Source organism: Pituophis catenifer, unplaced genomic scaffold, assembly GCF_029215685.1.
Source record: "Pituophis catenifer annectens isolate HBS135680 unplaced genomic scaffold, rPitCat1.0.hap2 SCAF_1, whole genome shotgun sequence".
In the NCBI taxonomy this organism is placed as follows: Eukaryota; Metazoa; Chordata; class Lepidosauria; order Squamata; family Colubridae; genus Pituophis; species Pituophis catenifer.
In genome coordinates, this window is record NW_027256881.1 from 340514406 (window position 1) to 340535447 (window position 21042).

At 43.9% G+C, this 21042-nt stretch overlaps 1 protein-coding gene across 4 annotated transcripts in view; it reads right to left on the reverse strand.

The window, feature by feature from the left end:
• STK11 (serine/threonine kinase 11) overlaps positions 1 to 5725 on the reverse strand; it is a 98572-nt gene extending 92847 nt beyond the window's left edge. For all 4 annotated transcript variants that reach the window (XM_070944383.1, XM_070944392.1, XM_070944398.1 and 1 more), the window contains exon 1: positions 3097 to 5725. In XM_070944383.1, the coding sequence (XP_070800484.1) occupies positions 3097 to 3386 (290 nt within the window). In that variant the 5' untranslated portion in view covers positions 3387 to 5725. The remainder of the gene's footprint in view (positions 1 to 3096) is intronic.
• Between the last annotated feature and the right edge of the window lie 15317 nt (positions 5726 to 21042).

The following is a 21042-nucleotide window of genomic DNA, read 5'->3' on the forward strand; positions in this document are numbered from 1 at the left end:
AGTTGTTAAGTTAATAACACGGTTGTGAAGTGAATCCGGCTTCCCCATTGACATTGTCAGAAGGTCGCAAAAGGGAATCATATGATCCTGAGACACTACAACTGTGGTAAATATATGCAGTCGCCTGAATTTTGAACTTGTGGCCATGGGGATGTTGCAAAGGACGGAAGTGTGAAAAATGGTCACAAGTCAGGTTTTTTAGGCCATTGTAACTTCAAATGGTCACTAAGTGAACTGCTGAAAGTCGAGGACTGCCTGTACTACTCCAGCTACGTTGCTATCCATTAAAAACCAGGGAAATAGCTCTATGGTATTCTGAATCTCACAAACATTGGCAGTTGTAGTGGCAGCAGCCTTCTTTGCAACATGCTCCCTGGGTGAGCTGACCCCTAATGGTGCTGAACTATTTCCCAAGGGTAGGAAGAACGGAGCATGCCTCATTCCAGCTCTCTCCCACAAATTTAAAAAAAAAAAAAATAGGGGCAAGCTACAACCAGAGGCTACTAAATCAAAACAGCTGCTCTCCAACCTCAAGTCCCGAAGGCCAACTTTTGCATAGAGGGATTTGCAAAGAAGTTACATATGTGTAACACAAAAGGACAGATAGACACATATGGTACTTCTATACCAAGCTTAGCAAACTATGCTTTCAGAATACCTGGCCAATCAGATACTGTAGGATAGCCATGGTAGCAAAAAAAATCAGGAATCTGTAGCAACTTTTCCAATTCACAACTTTTATCTTTCATGGGCTGAGGCTGGCTTCATCAGATGTAAAGAGTGGCTAAGCATCAGTTTATTAAAGCTCACCATAAAAAGCTTATATCTTTTAATAACATTTGTCAAACCAGAAGAGGATACCAGACTCCTGATTTTGGGGGGGAATTCGAGTGAGCTGTGTTACACAAAATGTTTCTGAATATAGTTTTTTACAAACCTGTGTGTTTAACTTCTGGATGCCAATACAAGAACTTTGGAGAAAATCCAACCCATTGCTTGGGAACTATTGCTACAAAGAATACCTCAGCAATGTAAACCATGCAGCTAAAGCAAGCACCACCGATTTGTTTGAGTTTTTAGTCTACCACGGAAAGCAATTCCTAGAAAGGAGACCTTCACCCAGCTCAGGCCCGTGCACAGATTGCACCTATCTGGCGGAAGTAAACAGTGTCCTTATCATCACAAGATTAGACAATGTAATTTACATAGGCTGCCCTTGGAAGAAAATTCAGAAACTGCAATTAATGCAAATCACTACAGCATGCATGCTGGTGAGTAGTACTACCGCAAGGATATTGTATTTTGGGCACAGCACTGGCTTCCCATAGTTTTCCAGTGATGACTTTAGTCTAAAAAGACTTTTATTGTTTGCTTACTTCACATTTTAGGATTGCCCTAAAATGTGCATTTCATTCAGGATAGGGATATTTACCCATCTTCCATAGATTTAAAAGGGTTGGTAGCCCTGAGATAGGGACTTTTTAGAATAGCCACCACACTGTAGAAGGACCTGCTCTGAGAGACCCAGCTGGCAAACTTTTGGAAGACAGTACACAGGTAGTCCTCAACTTACCATATAACAGTTCATTTAGTGACCAAAGTTACAACAGCACTGAAAAAAAGTGACTTATGATCATTTTTCACACTACTATGCAGCATCCCCATAGTCATGTGATCAAAATTTGGATGCTTGGCAACTGGTTCATATTTATGACAGTTGCAGTGTCCCAGTGTCACATCATCCCCTTTTGCGACCTTCTGACAAGCAAAGTGAAGGGGAAGCCAGGTTCACTTAACCGTGTTACTAACTTAACAACTGCAGTGGAAATTCATTTAACAACTGTGGCAAGGAAGGTTGTAAAATGTGGCAAAATTCACTTAACAAATGTTCCACTTAGCAAAAGAAATTTTGGGGTCAAAATTTACAATTATACAATTCCTATATACAATTCCTAGTATATAGACTAAGGCTGAGATTTATGCTTTTAACCTTATGTTTGAATTGGATGTATTGTATTTTTAGGTTCATTTGTACTATTTACAGTTACAAGTTAGTTCAACAAGACAGTCATAAAACTAATAAATCAAGTCCAATAAAAAGCAATAATTTTAAAACAATGTAAAATTGCGCTGGTTTGAAATGCTAAACAAGCGCACGTTTTCAGTCCTCTCATTTCCTTGTATTATTTTCCAGTTATCACTGGAAAAGCTAGATTTTATTTATTCAGGATGTATCAAATAGATAGCATTGGAAAGTAAAACTGGAAAAAGTTGAGGGCAATCACCCTTCCATGATCAAACCACAAGACTTCTGGTCCAGGAAACACTGTGTTTTTAAGAAGAGATAAACATGGCAGCAGAAAAAAAACATTTCTATTTTCAAATTTTAATTTGGAACATGGATAACCTCATATTTCGTGAACTTTAGCAGCATTAGGGAACTGCATGCATGCAACCCAAGGGAGAGGCAGCATGTAGAGCCAGTATGCTGTAGTAGTTAAGATACTGGCCTAGAGACGGTTTGTTCTAGTCTCGCCTTAGGCATGAAAGCTGGCTGGGTATCTTAGGCCAGTCACTTTCTCTCAGCTTAACCCACCTCATAGGGTTGTTGTTGTTGTTGTTGTTATTGTTATTGTGAAAACAGAAGGAGGGAGTATTATATATATTTGCCACCTTGAGTTATTTATAAAAAATTAGATGGAATAAATATCAAGAGTAAATAAATTAAATATTTAGCTGTTCTTGGAATGCTAGTCAATAATGTCTTCTGGCATCCCTATCTTATTCATAATCTTTCCTCCCATTTTAGACACTCATGTCACTGACAGATGTTAATATTTAATATCACTCAGAAATCTTTCTGAACAAAACAAAAATCTAAAACCAACAACCACAAACTAATAATTGCTTCCACCCAACCCCTACCTCTAATAACTATTTCATAGGGGCCCCCCACTGAATATCTATACAATGTTCTCTGGCAGCAGCTTTTTCTCTCCTTCACATTTCACCTTTGCAGGTACAAATGTTACTTTGCAAATGTAACATGTAAAGAAATCCTCAGCAAGTATTTGTTAAGTACACGCAAACACTTACTTTTTAACATTAGCTTCTCCATTGGGGATCCGTCGCAGTTTCTTCTTCTTAAGGATTTTGACAGCTCTCCTACAGAGAGTTTCAGAGTCCAGCATCTCTTTGACCTTGCCGTAAGACCCTTCCCCAAGCAGGTCCCCCATCAGATATTTGCCTATGAGTTTGGCCCTTTTCCGCCGCGGCTGGTAGATCACTTCCGTAGAGTCAATCCGGTGGATGAACGTGTCCATGCCCACTGACATCAATTCACCTTCCACAAACATTCCCAACTGCTGAGGCTCCTCTAGATCCATCTTGGTTTTTTTCCCCTAAGCAAAAATGTGTTATAAATCCAGTTCCTGATATATCCAATACTTTTTTGTGCCCAAAATCTTTTGACTGGAAAAAAAAAAGTTTCGGTGGAGGCAAATAAGAATTTTCCAAAAGACTGTACAGTTTTAACTTAAAATGAAAAATAAAAACTTATGAGAACTTTTCCATCAACTTAGAGGGATCCTACAGAGATCCAGCACATTCCAATTTACAGTGCCTCTTTTAAAAGAGCATGCAGAGGGGGGGAGAAATCAATGCAGCTGTTTGCTCAATTTACACTTAGCTTTAACTTTTTGATCTTGTCCTGCTATTCCCAGTATTTGAAATCAGTTTGTCTTCCTTAGTAAGTCCAAACTATTTTTTTTCCTTGAGACCTAAGTCATCTTCAAAAGACTGTCCACGTTTGAAATCAAAATATCAGAATTGCTATTTTTTAGGGGTGTGCCATTGCTGAGCAAGAAACGACAGCTCCTGTTTCCGAAGTGTGGTGTGGAAAATCGAGACACGACTTCTGCTCTCACCACCAAGGTACAACTTGTGTGAAGGATCCTTTCAGCCGTTGGGAAGCTGAAACCAAGTCTCTTTAAAGAAATTTTCAATACTGATTTTAACTGCTTCTTTTTCACCCTTGACAAAGGTTCTAGGCCTTCTGTATCTAGTAAGGGGCATCCTTCAACCACCTGGGGTCTACCTGACACATGATGTGTCACCCCACTGCTTCAGGTATCAAGGCAGGCAGGCAGTGCAAACCTTACTCAGTTTTCCCAGAACTACGGACCCACCATAAAGGAGGCTGGATGTGATTAAGATATCTTGAACAACACTTCTTCAGATTAAGTAAATTCCCTGGAAAAGGGAAAGAACTTCTAAGTTTTTTTTTTTAATTTGGCAAAAATCTATACTTTAAAACCATCAATTCAGAAATCTAACTTCAGTAAGCACACTTCAAATTATTTATTAATACCTGGTTCTGGCCTTTCTTGCTGTTGGAAATAATAAGCTCCCCCTGTCACACACACACACACACACTTTTTAAGCTAAATATTAAAAAATGACCTCAATAGGCCTATCAAGAAGGCTATTCCTAGGTAACAATAAAAAGAAACCAGCTCCTACTCTTAACAGCTAGATTGTTCCCATAAATTCAGAAAGCAAGGCACATGTCAAACATGTGAGGAAAATGTAAGTAAATCGACCCTATCTTCTTTCTTGAATAAGGCTTTTTTCAGTGTCTTGTTACCTCCACCAATCAGATCAATATTAATACGAAAAGTTGCCCTTAAACAGGGCTTACCTTTCCCCAAGTTTAAGGCAGTGAGATATCTCTTTTTGCCATAACCCAACTTAGCAGGAAATATAACTGCCCTCTAAAAAAAAAAAAAATTCAATTAACGACTTTCTTTACAATTGAGTGGATGCCGTGGAAATCAGCAAAGTTCCTTACATCCAAAATGCACACTTAACTCTAAAGACCTCCTCCAAAGGAGAAAATTTAAAAAAAAAAAAGAAAACATCTGAGAAAATTTATAATACTTTTATCTGCTTGCAAAAGAGAGGTCCATTGAAGGAATTCTTAAAACTGAACATGTAAAAATAACAATTCGCTGCTTTTAAAAAAAAATCGCTCATTGCTATCCATCCCATTCAGAAAAGAAAGCAAGTTAAGCAAGGGGCTTTTTCGTTATAGTTTTCTCTTTCCAGGGAAAGGTTTGTCTCATTCAAGAAGGGTCATTAATAGGCATCTCCCACAAAAAAAAAAAGGAGGGGAATAATTGCAGATTTCCTCCCCTCCCTGCACACACACACACACAAGTGCCTACAACATATGAAATTGGAGGGCGAGTGAAAATATTTCCTGGCTAAGAAGGGTCTCTTTTTCCTCAAATTAAGGGGGCTCAATTTACAGACCACCCAAAAAAATCCCTTCTTTTACCTCAGCACACACATATACATACCGCCCACCTTTCCCAAATAAGCCCCCCCCCGACCTCCCTGTCACTCACTCGCCTCAACGACACGACAAGGACGGGCTTCTCCCCAATGTGGGGGTCCTCCCTAAAGGCTCCCCCTCACACACAACACACTTCAAGAAAGAGAAGGCCGCGACGTCTCACTCATCTGAGAGACAAGACAAGACAAGAGCCGGGAAAGGGAGCCGCTCTTCTCGTAGGCTTCCCCTCCAACGAGCCTACGGAGGAAAAGGGGTCGCCTCCCCACCTAGGTGCAGCGTTGGGGGTGGGGTGGGCTGTTTGCTCCCCTTCCGACCCCCAACGTCAAACCAACGTCGCCCTCTCCTTGCCTTCCAGCCGCCGCAGCTAACACGCCGCCGCCATTTTGTTTACCTCCCCCCCCTCTTGCCCCCCGCGCCCTCATTGACGCTCAACCGGCTCCTCCCTCGCGCATGCGCGCGCGACCAAAAAAATTAAAAAAAAGACGGAGCAGCGTCTCCTTCCCCTCGCCGCTCGTTCTTTTTTTTTTTTTCCACCCGGCCTTCGCCTCCCTCCTTCTCTGATTGGCTCGAAGGGGTCCTCTGAGGCGGTTCCCCTCGTCCGGAGGAGAGGGCGGTGACTGGAAGAAGGCGGGAAGGGGCGGGACTTGATCGAGGGAGGCGGAGCGCAGGGGGAAAATACCGGTCGGGAGGTGGGGTTGGAATGCAGTAATTGAGGGGGTTGTCATGGCGACGGAGGAGGCCGCCGCGCCGGAGATGCCTTCTCCAACCTTGTGCCCTCCGGATTAATCCTGTGGCCAGTAGGATTAGCAATATGGCGTCTGGACGATAAATTCGTGTGGATGGCAGTGTCATAAAGACAGGAGCACTGTGTTCACACTACTAGTTGAATCATAGTTTATCAAACTAGCCACCATTAGTTGGGTTCACACAGTGCACTAAACCTAAGCCAAAGCCAAACCACCATCTTTATGGCTCAATGTGTTGCAGCGGTATCGCAATTGAGATGGGAAAAAAAAACATTGTTCACACATCATGCTAAGTCTGGGAATCCTTAACTGCAGTTTATGGAAACAATGACACTTAACTGTGTTTGTATGATACACTAAAAGTAGCCATGTCCAACCTTAGCCCCTTTGAGACTTATGTACTTCAACTCCCAGAATTCCCCAGCCAGCTTGATGGGCTGGGGAATTCTGGGAGTTGAAGTTCTCAACACATAAAAGTGGCCAAAGTTGGACACCCCTGCACTAAACCATGAATGGTGGCTTCCCAAAGCCAGTGGTTGAAGTCACACAAAAGGCTGAACAAAATCTAGATTATGCTAAGTGTTCACAAAAGGAGATAGCACACTTACATTCGTATTTTATTTATTCATTTATTTTGGAAAAGTTAGGGAGCCGCCCATCTCACATATAGGGCATGACTCAGAGTGATGTCATGGTTGTAAAGCAAACACCTCAGTTGTTAAACAAAACTGGTCATAAAACAAGAACTGCCTGTAATCCTCAAGCCTAGCCTTTCATTTATTCTGTATACTTATGCAAGTGCCGAAAAAGTTGTGCGGAAATGTCGCAGGTGTGCGCGCTCATCAAGGTCGCACTCCGGAAAAGCCGAACTTCTGAGTTCTAGTGCGCATGTGTGCTTGACAATCAGCTGGCCGGTGCACATGCGCAGGCCTGTTTTCAGCACTGCCACGTACACGAAGGGATCATAGTCCGGAAAAGCCGAACTTCTGGGTTCTGGCATGCATGCGTGCCCGACAATCAGTTGGCCAGGGTGCATGCGCACACCGGTTTTCTGCACTGCCGCACATGCGAAGGACAGCTGATCGTCATGTGCGCACCAGAAACCCGGAAGACAAACAGGCAAGGCCGCGTGTGCCGGGCGACATGGCTTTGGGTGCCACTTTGGCCATGTGTACCATAGGTTCGCCATCATGGGTCTAGCTTGTGAGGATAGTTTATGGTTCAGTGAGTTGCAACACCACTAGAATTAGTGGGAGCCAGGCAGTATCCAAATGCAATAAATTAAATAAAAATAAGCAACATAAAAACTGGGCTTATTGTTAAACATGATTATGGAAACATGATTGTATTCACTATGAGCAAGTGTGATGTTCAGACAACTCATGCTCAGGGGTGAAATGCTCCCGGTTCAGACCGGATTGCCCGATCCGTTAGTGATGGAGGCGGGTGATTTGGAGAACCGGTAGCAAAAATCCCTGCCCCATTCCGCCCCCACATGCCCAGCTGAGCTCAGAGGCTTTTTTTTTTTTTTTTTTTTTACTTTTAAAGGCATTTTTTCTACAACCTCTTCGGCTGAAAAAAACCCTTTTTTTCTTTTAAATGCCTCTGACGATCCAAGCTGAGTTGCCTGATCGGCAGAGGCTTTTTAAAAAACTCAGCTTGGATCGTCAGAGGCATTTAAAAGAAAAAAAAACCCTTTTTTTCTTTTAAATGCCTCTGACGATCCCAGCTAAATTGCCTGATCGGCAGAGGCTTTTTAAAGCCTCTGCCAATCAGGCAGCTCAGCTGGGATCGTCAGAGCCTTTTGAAAGCATTTTGTTACAATCTCTTCGCCGAAGAGGTTGTAAAAAAAATGGTTTTAAAAGTAAAAAATAAAATAAAATTGGCCACGCCCACCCTGTCACATTACAACCCCCCACCAAGCCACGCCCACAGAACCAGTAGTAACAAATTTTAGATTTTACCACTGCTCATGCTTTATTGCTTGTGTGAAACCGAGCACTGAAATCTGTATGACGTAAGTACATTGTGATTAAGTTTAACCATGAGTTTGACTAATTCTTGGAAACATAACTTATTTGATTTCAATTACTTTTCAGATAATTAAGGATGGATGCACCCCTATCTACAGTGACCCTATCCCTTGGTGCTGCCAATATCAATTATCCACACTTTCTCCTTTTCAATTAATTATATCTGGTGTATTATCTGGTGGCATTTAAATTTGGAAATTTCATAATATTTTAACCTGCTCATTCTCGACTACTTTTTAAACACTTACCAATTTTTCATTACTGGCACATGATAGTTTTTTCACAGATGTTCCAGTAAATCATTTTGGCAATTATGTACTCGTTGTTTAGAATCACTTTGTGCAATCTTCTTGCACAAGCTGAAGTACTGTTTCTTCTGCTTCTTTGCACAATCTGCACTTTGAATCATTCGACTTTTTCCCCCTCAGTTCTGGCTTTGATGGCATTAATTCAAACAGCTTAGTCTTGCACAACCAATATCAAGCATTCACTTTCCTTTTTTTTGTTCCAGTTATAAACCATTGCCTTATAATTTTGTATTTTTTAATGATTAAAAATCATTATTGCGATTTGTCGCAGTCAGGCAAATGTTTAGGCTGGATTTGGCATTTTTATGCATCTATCAAATCTTGGCCAAGGACCTGAGATAGCCAGATGTTGTATGATGGTCTTAAAGTTCCCGTTGCAGGATGTCAGCTATTCCAAACAAAGCTGCCTTTTGCAATTGACTGATGGGGATTTTGTCAATGCCGATGGTGTTTGAGTGGTGTTCCTGTTGTTTTGGGATTACATCCAAACTGCCTATTACTATTGGTACAGGTAGTCCTCGATTTACGACCATAATTGAGCTTAAAATTGATGTTGCTCAATGAGAAATTTGTTAAGTGAGCTTTGTCCCATTTTACGACCTTCCTTGCCACAGTTGCTGAGTGAATCACTTCAGTTGATAAATTAGTAACACAGTTGTTAAGTGCATCTAGTTTTCCCATTGACTTTGCTTGTCAGAAGGTCGTAAAAGGGGATCACATGATCCCAGGACATTACAACCGTCATAAAGGTGAGTCAGCTGCCAAGCATCCGAATATAAATCATGTGACCATGGGGATGCTGCAATGGTCATAAGTGTGAAAAATGGCCACAAATCACATTTTTCAGTGCCAGTGTAACTTCGAAAGGTCACTTAATGAACTGTACTATCTTTGCTTTCTTTTACCATAGTCATTCTATTTGCAGGTCTTTGTATATTATGAATTTCCTCAGTTCTTCCTCTTCTCTTCTGCTGTCTCCTTGCACTGCCATATCCACTATTCAGAGTTTTTATCTTAACCATTTTTTTAAGCCTGGGGTATTATGTGGCTGGTGCTTGTCTGTTTGAAATCTAAGTCCCAGAGCCATTTAACTTATTTATTTTCCATTATTTTGTCTATTTTGTGGATCCACCAGTTCTTGCTGACAGATAAATAGTAATTTTTTTTGCAAATCTTTGGTCACCACATTACAAAAAAAGATGTTGAGACTTTGGACAAAGTGCAAAGAAGAGCAACTATGATGATTAAAGGCCTGGAGACTAAAACGTATGAAGAACAGTTGCAGGATTTGGGTATGGCTAGTCTAGAGAAAAGAAGGACTAGGGCGGATATGATAGCAGTACTCCAGTATTTGAGGGGCTGCCACAAAGACGAAGGGGTCAATTTATTTTCCAAAGCACCAAAAGGCAGGACAAGAAACTATGGATGGAAACTAATCAAGGGGAGACGCAACCTTGAATTAAGGAGAAACTTCCCTAACAGTGAGGACAATTAACCAGTGGAACAGCTTGCCTCCAGAAGTTGTGGCTGCTTCATCCCTGGAGGTTTTAAGAAGAGACTGGACAGTTCTTTATCTAAAATGGTATAGGTTCTCCTGCTTGAGCAGGGGGCTGGACTAGAAGACCTCCAAGGTCCCTTCCATCTCTATTCTGATTCTAATAGTATCTGCAATACTGGTAGTCCTCGACTTCATTTAGTGACTGCTCGAAGTTACAACAGCACTGAAAAAAAGTGACTTATGACCATTTTTCCCACTTATGACCATTGCAGCATCCACGTGGTCACATAATTTACATTGGGATGCTTGACAACTGATTCACATTTATGACAGTTGCAGTGTCCCAGAGTCATGCGATCCCCTTTTGCGACCTTCTGGCAAGCAAAGTCACTGGGGAAGCCAGGTTCACTTAACTAGCGTGTGACTACTTTAACAACTGCAGTGATTCACTTAAAAAAATGCGGCAAGAAAAGTCGTGAAATGAATCAAAACTCGCTTAACAAATTTCTCACTTAAGCAACAGAAATTCTGCACTCACTTCACAACCGTGTTACTAATTCAAGAACGGCAACTTTTCACTTAACAAATGTGGCAAGGAAAGTCGTCAGACGGGGCTCACAAAACTCAGTTAACAAATTTCTCACTTACTTAGCAGCATAAAATTTTGGACTCCATTGCGGTTGTAAGTTGAGGACTACCTCTACTTTGTCATGCTTATGGTCAGTCAGTATGGTCTTCCCACAGCGACTAAACACATGGTCCACTGTTCCTTCAGCTTCTTTGCAGAGGTGGCATTTGCTCTCCGTTGCTGTCTTCTTCTCTGGCTTTGCATGCATTTGTTCTTAAGGCTTGGTTTTGTGTAGCCAGAATTAGCTCCTCTGTCGCTTTCTTCAATTTTCCTGCTCTTAGTCATTGCCTGATTTATTATTATTATCATTCACTGCACAGTCAGCCAGATGTTTATTTTTTATTTTATTTATTTTATTTTATTTTTTATTTTTATATGCCACCCTTCTCCGGAGACTCAGGGTGGCTTACAATGCGTTAAGCAATAGCCTTCATACTTTTGTATATTTTATACAAAGTCAGCTTATTGCCCCCACAAACTGGGTCCTCATTTTACCTACCTTAGAAAGGATGGAAGGCTGAGTCGACCTTGAGCCTGGTGAGATTCGAACTCGCAGTAATTGCAGGCAGCTGGATGTTAAATGCTGCCTTAGTAGGAGGCAGTAGCCTCCTATGCCACTCAGGCTCTATAGACTATAGATTTGGCACAGAGGTGGGATTCACTTACCTTCCCTACTGGTTCCGAAATGTGAGTGCAAGCGCGCATGCGTAGTAGTGGTGCATTACATCCGGGCCGGTAGGCGGAGCCTCCCGCAGTCGCCACTACCGGTTCGTGCGATCCGGAGAGAACCGGCTGAATCCCACCACTGATTTGGCATTATTATTACAGTTTGTCACACAGCCAGCCAGATGTTCAGACAGGATTTGGCCAGAGGTGGGTTTCAGCAGGTTCTGACCAGTTCTGGAGCTCCGGTAGCGGAAATATTGAGTAGTTCAGAGAACCGGTAGTAAAAATTCTGACTGGCCCCACCGCCATCTATTCTCTGCCTCTCAAGTCCCAGCTGATCGGGAGGAAATGGCGATTTTGCAGTAACCTTCCCCTGGAGTGGGGAGGGAATGGAGATTTTACAGTATCCTTCCCCTGCCACACCCACCAAGCCACACCCACCAAGCCATGCCACACCCACCAAGCCACACCCAAAGAACCGGTAGTAAAAAAATTTGAAACCCACCACTGGATTTGGCATTATTGCGCCTGAAAAAGATGTTTAGGAGAAATTATTTCAAAATTAATCCCAGTTTGCCTATGAGAAATATTCCGTTCAATCCTCCAATTCAAAAAAAAAAAAAAGTAATCAGGAAAAAGAGGAAGAAGTACTACCTTTATGTCTGATGCCGAAAGCTGCTGTCAACCATAATACATATAAACCCCTTCCTTTTTCATATTCCTCTAACCTCTTTTCCTGATCTATAACCCTGAACACTAAATTTAGCAGGTGTGAAACCTCAGCAATGTGCCTGCCTTGCTTCAACTTGGTTTTTCAAAGATGCTTTTCTTGGGGCGGGGGGGGGAGGGCAGGGTGAAATCTACTTACCTTCCCTACCAGTTCGGAACTGCATGTGCTGCGTGCATCACATGCACGCGTGGACCCTGTGTGCACACACAAATCCTTCTGCGCATGCGCAGAGGGTAAAAAACAGGTTACTTCCTGGTTTTAACCAGGAAGTAACGACGACCGGGTGGGTAGGCGGAGCATTGCGCTGCCATCGCTACTGGTTCTCCGAACCACCCGCCAGCATTGTTACCGATTCGGCCGAACCGGTCTGAACCAGTAGCATTTCACCCCTGAGGGCAGGCAGTCTTCTTGTGGCTTTTTAATAACTGCCTGACTGGTGGGCTAAACCAGATTGGAAAAGGCAAGAAGGAATTTTTGTTTGATTAGGGTGAGCGAACACCTGCTCTTGATGCCACAAACTGTACAGATGTGCTCATGAATGCATTCATCCCCTTCCAGTGATTTAAAGCAGAGTTGAAAACAGAGGACCGAAGAATCCTAGGTGGGCAGATCCAGATTACAAAGCTCACTAAAATCTCTGGGAGGAGGTTTCGAAGTATTTCTAGCAGGAGTACCAGATTCTGTAACAGCTTTGTTCCCTAGGCCAGTGATGGCTAACCTTTTTGCCATCGCGTGCTGGCGGGGGGGAGTTTCTTTTAAATGCCTCTGACGATCCAAGCTGAGTTGCCTGATCGTCAGAGGCATTTAAAAGAAAAAAAGTATCTGCCGATCAGGCAACTCAGCTGGGATCATCAGAGCCTTTTGAAAACATTTTTTTACAACCTCTTAGCCGAAGAGGTTTTAGAAAAAATGGTTTTAAAAGTTAAAAAAAAAAAAAATTGGCCATGCCCACTCAGTCACATTACCCCTCCCCCCACCAAGCCACGCCCACAGAACCGGTAGTAACAAGATTTAGATTTCACCACTGCTCTCCGTGTACATAAAAGGAAAAAAAGAAAAAAGAAAAAAATACATTCACCAAGAATCATTAGATACAATACCTAGTGATAGTCAGCGGTTACCAATAGGCAATCAAATCAGGGGTGAAATGCTACTGGTTTGGACTGGTTCGCTCCAACCAGTAGTAATAAAAGCTACCAGTGCGGGTGAACTGGTAGTAAAAAAATGCTATTCCTATCGTATTTCCTATGATCAGCTGTGCCGCACGATTTATATTCGCTAGAAAGCAAGAAATCCTGCTTTCTAGCGAATCTAAATTGCGCGGCACGGCTGTTCCCTCCCCCCGCTGTTCTACTTATCTTAGAAAAGGCTTCTTAATCCTCCTTTTTCAGTGCTGCGCAGTAACGCCTGCTGTGCGCATGAATGTGGAGCACACATTTGACATGCACTGCACCTGCGCACACGCAGCGAACCAGTAGCAAAGCGAGCCGGTAGCAGATTTTGGAGCAATTCACCCCTGAATCAAATCATACTAGGAAACAAACAGAACAATATAAATCATAAAAATACACGCAAGATTGTTATAGTCATAAGTGGTAGGAGATAGGTAATAGGAAGGATGAGAACAATAATAGTAATACAGTTGTCAGCACTTCAAGCTGCAGTTACTCTAGTGCTGACATAAGAAGCAGAAACAGGCGTCTGGAAAGGGACGTTTGACTTTTCACCTACTTATTTTCCCTGGAGATAATATCCCCTAGGAGATGGGATGGGAGGGGGAAATTCCTTTGAGCTGGAGTAGATTAGGGGTAGAATGACTTTTTTAGCCTTTTAAATTGTCAATGGGTTTTAGTTTGGATGTTTTAAATTTTGGGCCAAAGTCATATAATTCTTTTAAAAATTTTACATTTTGTATTGGTATGTGTTTTAGTTCTGGCTGTGCACCGCCCTGAGTCTGCTAGGAGAAGGGCGGGATACAAATTGAATAAAATAAAAAATAAATAAATAAAGATGGCCAATGAGTGCAGGGGAATGGGGAACAGAAAGGGAGGGTTTTGGGGCTGGAAGTCAGTGTTGGCTTCGATGGGGTCGGGTTTAGAATGCCGTGCTTAATAAATATAAGTTTTTCTTCAAAGACTTTGTTTGAAATGCAATTTATTTGAGACGACCTCGAAATTTGACAACAGTCTTAGTAAATAGTTTGACAGTGGTGTGGAATTAGTTGTTGTTGTTGTTTTTTAATTAGATTTATTATAATACAATACAATACAATCAGTCCGACAGTGTTATTTTTCTACACAGGTTAGATTAAGTCTTCTTATACATTTTCATCGTAATATAACATAATTTACATATGCATCTTAATATTTATATTAACTTGTTATCTGTTCTTTATTCGATTGTCAATCCACCTGTTGTTAGTTGTTAAGCAGAGTGATGCCGTTCGGGAAAAAACTGTCCTTGTGTCTAGTTGTCCTAGTGTGCAGAGCATCTTTTTGAGGGTAGGAGTTGAAACAATTTATGTCCAGGATGTGAGGGGTCTGTAGCAGAGGTGGGTTCTACTTACCTTTACTACCGGTTTGCAACGAGGTGCATGCACAGAAGCGTTTTGATGATGTCGGGGTGATGGGCGGAGCCTCCCTCCGGTTTTACTACCGGTTCTATAGAACCGGTCCGAACCGGGGGCAACCCACGACTGGTCTGTAAATATTTTCACAGCCCTCTTTTTGACTCGTGCAATATACCGGTCCTCAAAAGGGAATCCATGTTTCACGGTGCCAAGGGAGGCAGAAAGATTTCCTGTCTGGGAAACCAGAACAATGTTTTGGTTTTCTCTGCCCTTTGAGTTGCACTGCAGATAATTTGAGTGAACAACAACAACAAAAAAAGTCCAGAAATATATATCACACCTCCTTTTGCATCCTGCTTACTGTACGTCAGGCACACACCACTAAGAGGCAGTCAAGACACGCAAGGACTAAGAACCAAGTCCACTGGGTTTTTTCTCTTGCAGAGGAGAAGAAAGGAGAATGGCCCTTGTCTCAGCGCTCTAATTTTTCTCCTGTATATGTCATCTCTTGGTCTTGCTGCCACTCCATCATTCTTTCTCTCCATCGTTTTCGAAAACCTGTCATCAAGAAAGTCCAGTTGCGTCCTAGAAAAGCACATTTGGGACCCTCTGTTGCAATGGTGGGTTTCAAAAAGTTTTACTACCAGTTATGTGGGTGTGGCTTGGTGGGCGTGGCAGGGGAAGGATACTGTAAAATCTCCATTCCCTCCCCACTCCAGGGGAAGGTTACTGCAAAATCCCCACTTCCTCCCGATCAGCTGGGACTTGGGAGGCAGAGAATAGATGGGGGCAGGGCAAGTCCGAGGTGGTATTTGCCGGTTCTCCAAACTATTCAAAATTTCCGCTACCGGTTCGCCAAAACTGGTCAGAACCTGCTGAAACTCACCTCTGCTCTGTTGATGCAGCCCAGGACTGCATTGTAAGGTGACCAACTTTTTTACAATGAGAAGGAGGAATATGTGTGTGTGTGCCGTGTCGTGTTTCGGTAAGAAGTAAACAAAGCCACTTGCGCGCGGCGCACTCTCTCAAAACAATTCTCCTGTGCGGAGCACATGCGTCTCATAATCACGTCTCGCCGCACTGTACCGAGCCTTGACGAATCGTCATGTCAAATACAAATACCTCACATCATACGCAATGGATCAGATTGGCATCGATAGAATACGGAGATTTACAGATTAGTCTTCAAATATTGAAAAGAAGGATATATAGGAGAGCACTTTTCGAGAGAGGACAGAACTTACAAAAGAAGGACTGTCCTCCCTAAAGGAGGAGATTGGTCACCTTATATTGGCTTTTTGGGCAGTTGGAGCACACTATTGGCTCATATTCTATTGATGGTCCAATTGGACACCAGATCCATGTCACTATGCTTTTGGACAGATGTGAGGCTTATTCATCTATATCTCAGAAGGCTTTGGAATTAAAGGACCCTGGAAATCCAAGCCTTGATATCTTTGTCTATCTTGATGTTAGTTTGACTTTCTGAAGACAAACTATTTTTATTTTATTTTATTTACAGATAGTTTTTGATGTTCGACCACCACTGGGATCAAAATTTCCATTGCTAAGCAAGGCAGTTGTTAAGTAAGCCGCGTCCCAATTTATAATTTTGTTTTGCCATGCTTGTTGAGCAAACTACTTAACAACTGCTATTAAGTGAATCAGGCGGTCATGAAGTAAATCTGGTTTCTCTCAACGACTGCTTGTTAGAAGCCAGCTGGGAAGGTGGCCAATGGCAATCATGCAACCCTGGGATGTGTCAACCTACATAATGGTTATCTACGGGACCGCCTACTACCACCAACAGCCTCCCACCGACCAGTACGCTCCCACAGAGAGGGGCTCCTCCAGGTGCCGTCGGCCAAACAATGTCGGCTGTCGGCCCCTAGGGGGAGAGCCTTCTCTGTGGGGGCACCGACGATCTGGAATGAGCTCCCCCCAGAGATACGGAGGATCCCGGATCTGCGCACCTTCCGCCGCGAGTTGAAGACGCTTTTATTTCATCAAGCGGGCCTCGCCTAAATTTTCTCCCTTTTAAATGAAAATTTTAAATTTTTAATTGTATTTTAAAATTATGGGTATTTTAAATTATGGGTATAAATTCAGCCAAATTTATTTAATCTATTTTATTCAATTTTAAATTTTGTATATTTATGTGTTTTATTTCATGGCTGTACACCGCCCTGAGTCCTTCGGGAGTAGGGCGGTATAGAAATTCAATAAATAAATAAATAAATAAATAAATAAAGACATGCCAGTTGCCCAAGTGCCCGAATTTTTTGATGCTGCAATGCTCAAAAGTGTCAGGAGGACTGGTTGCAAATCACAGTGCCGTTATAACTTTAAACGGTTGCTAAAGAAATGGTTATAAATGGAGGACCACCTGTGCATGTAGTCCTCGACTTAAAGCCACAATTGAGCCCACCGTTTCTGTTGCTAAGTTAAGTTTTACCCCTGTTTTATGACCTTTCTTGCCACAACTGTTAAGTGAATCCCTGCCGTTGTTACTAAGTTAGTAACACGGTTGTTAAGTGCATCCAGCTTCCCCATTGATTGACTTTGCTTGTCAGAAGGTCGCAAAAGGGGATCACGTGATCCCGGGACACTGCAACCGTCATAAATATAAGTCAGTGGTCAAAGCACTTGAATTTTGATCACGTGACCACGGGGATGCTAAAACAGTCGTAAGTGTGAAAATCGGCCCTAAGTCACTTTTTTCACCATGGTGGTTGTAATTTTGAACGGTTGCTAAATACATGATTGTAAGTCAAGAACAAAAGGGATGAGGTGGCTCAGCGGCTAAGACTGCTGAGTTTGTCGATCGAAAGGTTGGCAGTTCAGCGGTTCGAATCCCGAGCACCGCATAACGGGGTGAGCTCCCGTTACTTGTCCCAGCTTCTGCCAACCTAGCAGTTCGAAAGCAGGTAAAAAATGCAAGTGGAAAAACAGGGTCCACCTTTGGTGGGACGGTAACAGCGTTCCGTGCGCCTTTGGTGTTGAGTCATGCCGGCCACATGACCACGGAGACGTCTATGAACAGCGCTGGCTCTTCGGCTGTGAAACGGAGATAAGCACTGCCCCCTAGAGTCAGGAACAACTAGCACATACTTTACCTTTACCTTTAAGTCAAGAACAACCTGTATTACTTTTGTACACTGCTCGCACCATGGCCAGGCCGCAGAGCAACCTAAGAGAGGAATCAAACCAAAAGCTGCCTACAACAAACCACCTGGGAAATACTCTCATTTCCTGGAATCTGCTGGCACACCTGAAAAGCAATGCAATGGGTCTCCCCCGCCCCCCCGCCCAAAAAAAGCCTCCTTCATCATCTTCTTTTGGTGCCAAGGTGGCCTCTCGGCTTGGGTGATCCATTTTTGGCCTCTGATTGAAAGTTCTGGAAACTGCCCATGAGCGAACTGCTGGGAAATCTACCTTCCAGGGGTAAGCTGGTTCCCAGAAGAGGGGAGGGCTGGATTAACTGGACTTGGCCGGAGAGGGTGCAAACCGCCAGGAGGCAGGAGCTCAGCTGCAACGGCCTGCATCGGCTGCATCTGAACAAGATACTGCCACCCCCCCACCCCGCCTCCTGAGAGCCAGCCTGTCTGTCTCTTTCTGCTGGATATGGAGCCGGGACAAAAAAATATCTCGCCAGGCAGCTGCCTCTGCAAAAACAGAAGCCGGCTTGTAGGGCGAGCTAACCTTGCAGGCTGTCTTGGAAGAACCAAAAAATGAAAAGCGTCCTTTGGATCTAGTGCGGGGGATGATCCTCCCTTCTAGGATAAAAGGCTAGATGGACCGTGACATTTGATTTTCAGATTGCAGAATAAGGAAGGGACCTTGGAGGTCTTCTAATCCAACCCTTGCTCTAGCAGGAGATCCTATACCAGGGATCTGCAACCTTAAAACACTCAAAGAGCCATTTGGACGCGTTTCCCACAGAAAAGAAAACACCGGGAGCCACAAAACCTGGGTGGGCGTGGCCAACTTGACATCACTCACTCTCATCAGTCACATGATCCCCCCCCAACCATGCCTACCAGGGGTGGGTTCTAAATTTTTTTACTACCGGTTCTGTGGACGTGGCTTATTTTGTGGGTGTGGCTTGGAGGTCATGTGACTAGGTGGGCGTGGCTAACTGGTCAGAGTCATTTCTGGAAGGTCCTCGCACTTACAACCAGTCCTCGCACTTACGACCCGACTCATTTGTTTGCTTTTAACACTGATCAGCTGTAGGACGGCGCTTTGAAGCCCCGCGGCAAGAGTTTAAACAGTTTTTTTTCCCTCTAGTCATCAGCTGGGACTCAAGAGGCAGCAATAGATTGGGGGTGGGACCAAATAAAAGGTAAGAATAACATGGGTGGGGGGGTGGGAGGGCGGGGGGGGAGAACCGGTTTGGTGACGTCATATCGTCACCGCTACTGGCTCGGCCGAACCGGACCAAACCGGGAGGAACCCACCACTGCTACCCAGCCAATCATTAGGGCAGAGAACCGGTTGTTAAAAAACTGGGAACCACAAAACCCTTTTGACATCTCTCTCTCTCTCCCACTCCCTCCCCCCTCTCCTTTTTTCTTCCCCTCTTTCTCTGTATCTCTCTGTCTCTGCCCCAGCTGCTTCTCCATCCCGCGCCGTCACCCTTACCTTCTCAGGCCAGGCGAGGAGTGACTGGGAGGGGAGGACGAGGGGCGGGGCCAGCCAGTGGTGGGATCACCCCAGTGGTGAAATCCAAAATTTTTTACTACCGGTTCTGTGGGCGTGGTTTGGTGGGCATGATGTGGCTTGGTGGGCATGGCAGAGAAAGGATACTGCAAAATCTCCATTCCCACCCCACTCCTGGGGGAAGGATATTGCAAAATCTCCATTCCCACCCCACTCTGAGGCCAGCCAGAGATGGTATTTGCTGGTTCTCCGAACTACTCCGAACCTGCTGGATTTCACCCTGGATCACCCGACAGCAGAGAGCCCAAAGAGCTGCATGTGGCTCCGGAGCTGCAGGTTGCTGACACCCGCCCTATACCATTCTAGACAAATGGCTGTCCCATGTCTTCCTAAAAGCCTCCAGTGATGGAGCAGCCACAACGTCTGGAGGAAGCCATCCCCTCCCCCCCGATGAATTGTTCTCACAGTCAGGAAATTTCTCCTTAATTCAAGGTTGGATCTCTCTTTCACAAGTTTCCACCCGTTGCTTCCTGTCCTACCCTCTGGTGCTTTGGAGAATAGCTTGACTCCCTCTTCTTTGTGGCAGCCGCTGAGATATTGGAAGACTGCTGTCATGTCACCCCTAGTCCTTCTCTTCATTCAACTAGACCAGAGGTCAGAAACCTGCGGCTCTGGAGCTGCATGTGGCTCTTTCATCCCTCTGCTATGGCTCCCTGTCACTCAAAATATGCGTCACAACCAGGGGTGGGTTCTAAATTTTTTTACTACCGGTTCTGTGGGCGTGGCTTATTTTGTGGGTGTGGCTTGGAGGTCATGTGACTAGGTGGGCGTGGCTAGCTGGTCAGAGTCATTTCTGGAAGGTCCTCGCACTTACAACCAGTCCTCGCACTTACGACCCGACTCATTTGTTTGCTTTTAACACTGATCAGCTGTAGGGCGGCCCTTTGAAGCCCCACGGCAAGAGTTTAAACAGTTTTTTTCCCTCTAGTCATCAGCTGGGACTCAGGAGGCAGCAATAGATTGGGGGTGGGGCCAAATAAAAGGTAAGAATAACGTGGGTGGGTGGGGGGGATAACCGGTTCGGTGACGTCATATCGTCACCGCTACCGGCTCAGCCGAACCGGACCGAACCGGGAGGAACCCACCACTGGTCACAACCACCAATGTGCGTCACCCACCGGCACGCAATTTATTGACCTTTTCAAACCCCAGTAGGCCAACCATGGATAAATCCAAGAAAAGTTTCTGAAGAAAACATAACGTTTAATTCAACTACATCTGTTAGTTTTGTGGCCGCTCAAGAAATAGTCAGGCACAGGAAGGGTTTTGTGGCTCCCGGTGTTTTCTTTTCTGTGGGAAACAGGTACAAATGGCTCTTTGAGTGTTTAAGGTTGCAGACCCCTGAACTAGACGTACCCAATTTCTGCAACCGATCTTCGTATGTTTTAGCCTCCAGTCCCCATTATCTTTGTTGCTCTTTAAGATGGATTTTTATTTGTTTTATTTGTTTAACTAATGTAGCTGTTGGGTGCCAGGATTGCTTGTACAGGTAGTTCTTGACTGACTGACTGACTGACTGACTTAAAGCTGTGGTGGCCCAGTGGTTAGAATGCAGTACTGCAGGCTACTTCTACTGACTGCCAGCTGCCAGCCATTCGGCAGGTCAATTCTCACCGGCTCAAGGTTGACTCAGCCTTCCATCCTTCTGAGGTCAATAAAGTGAGGACCCAGATTGTTGGGGGCCATATAGGCTGACTCTGTAAACCACTTAGAGAGGGCTGTAAAAAACTGTGAAGCGCTAAATAAGTCTAAGTGCTATTGCTAAGTGTTACTTACTTACTTATTT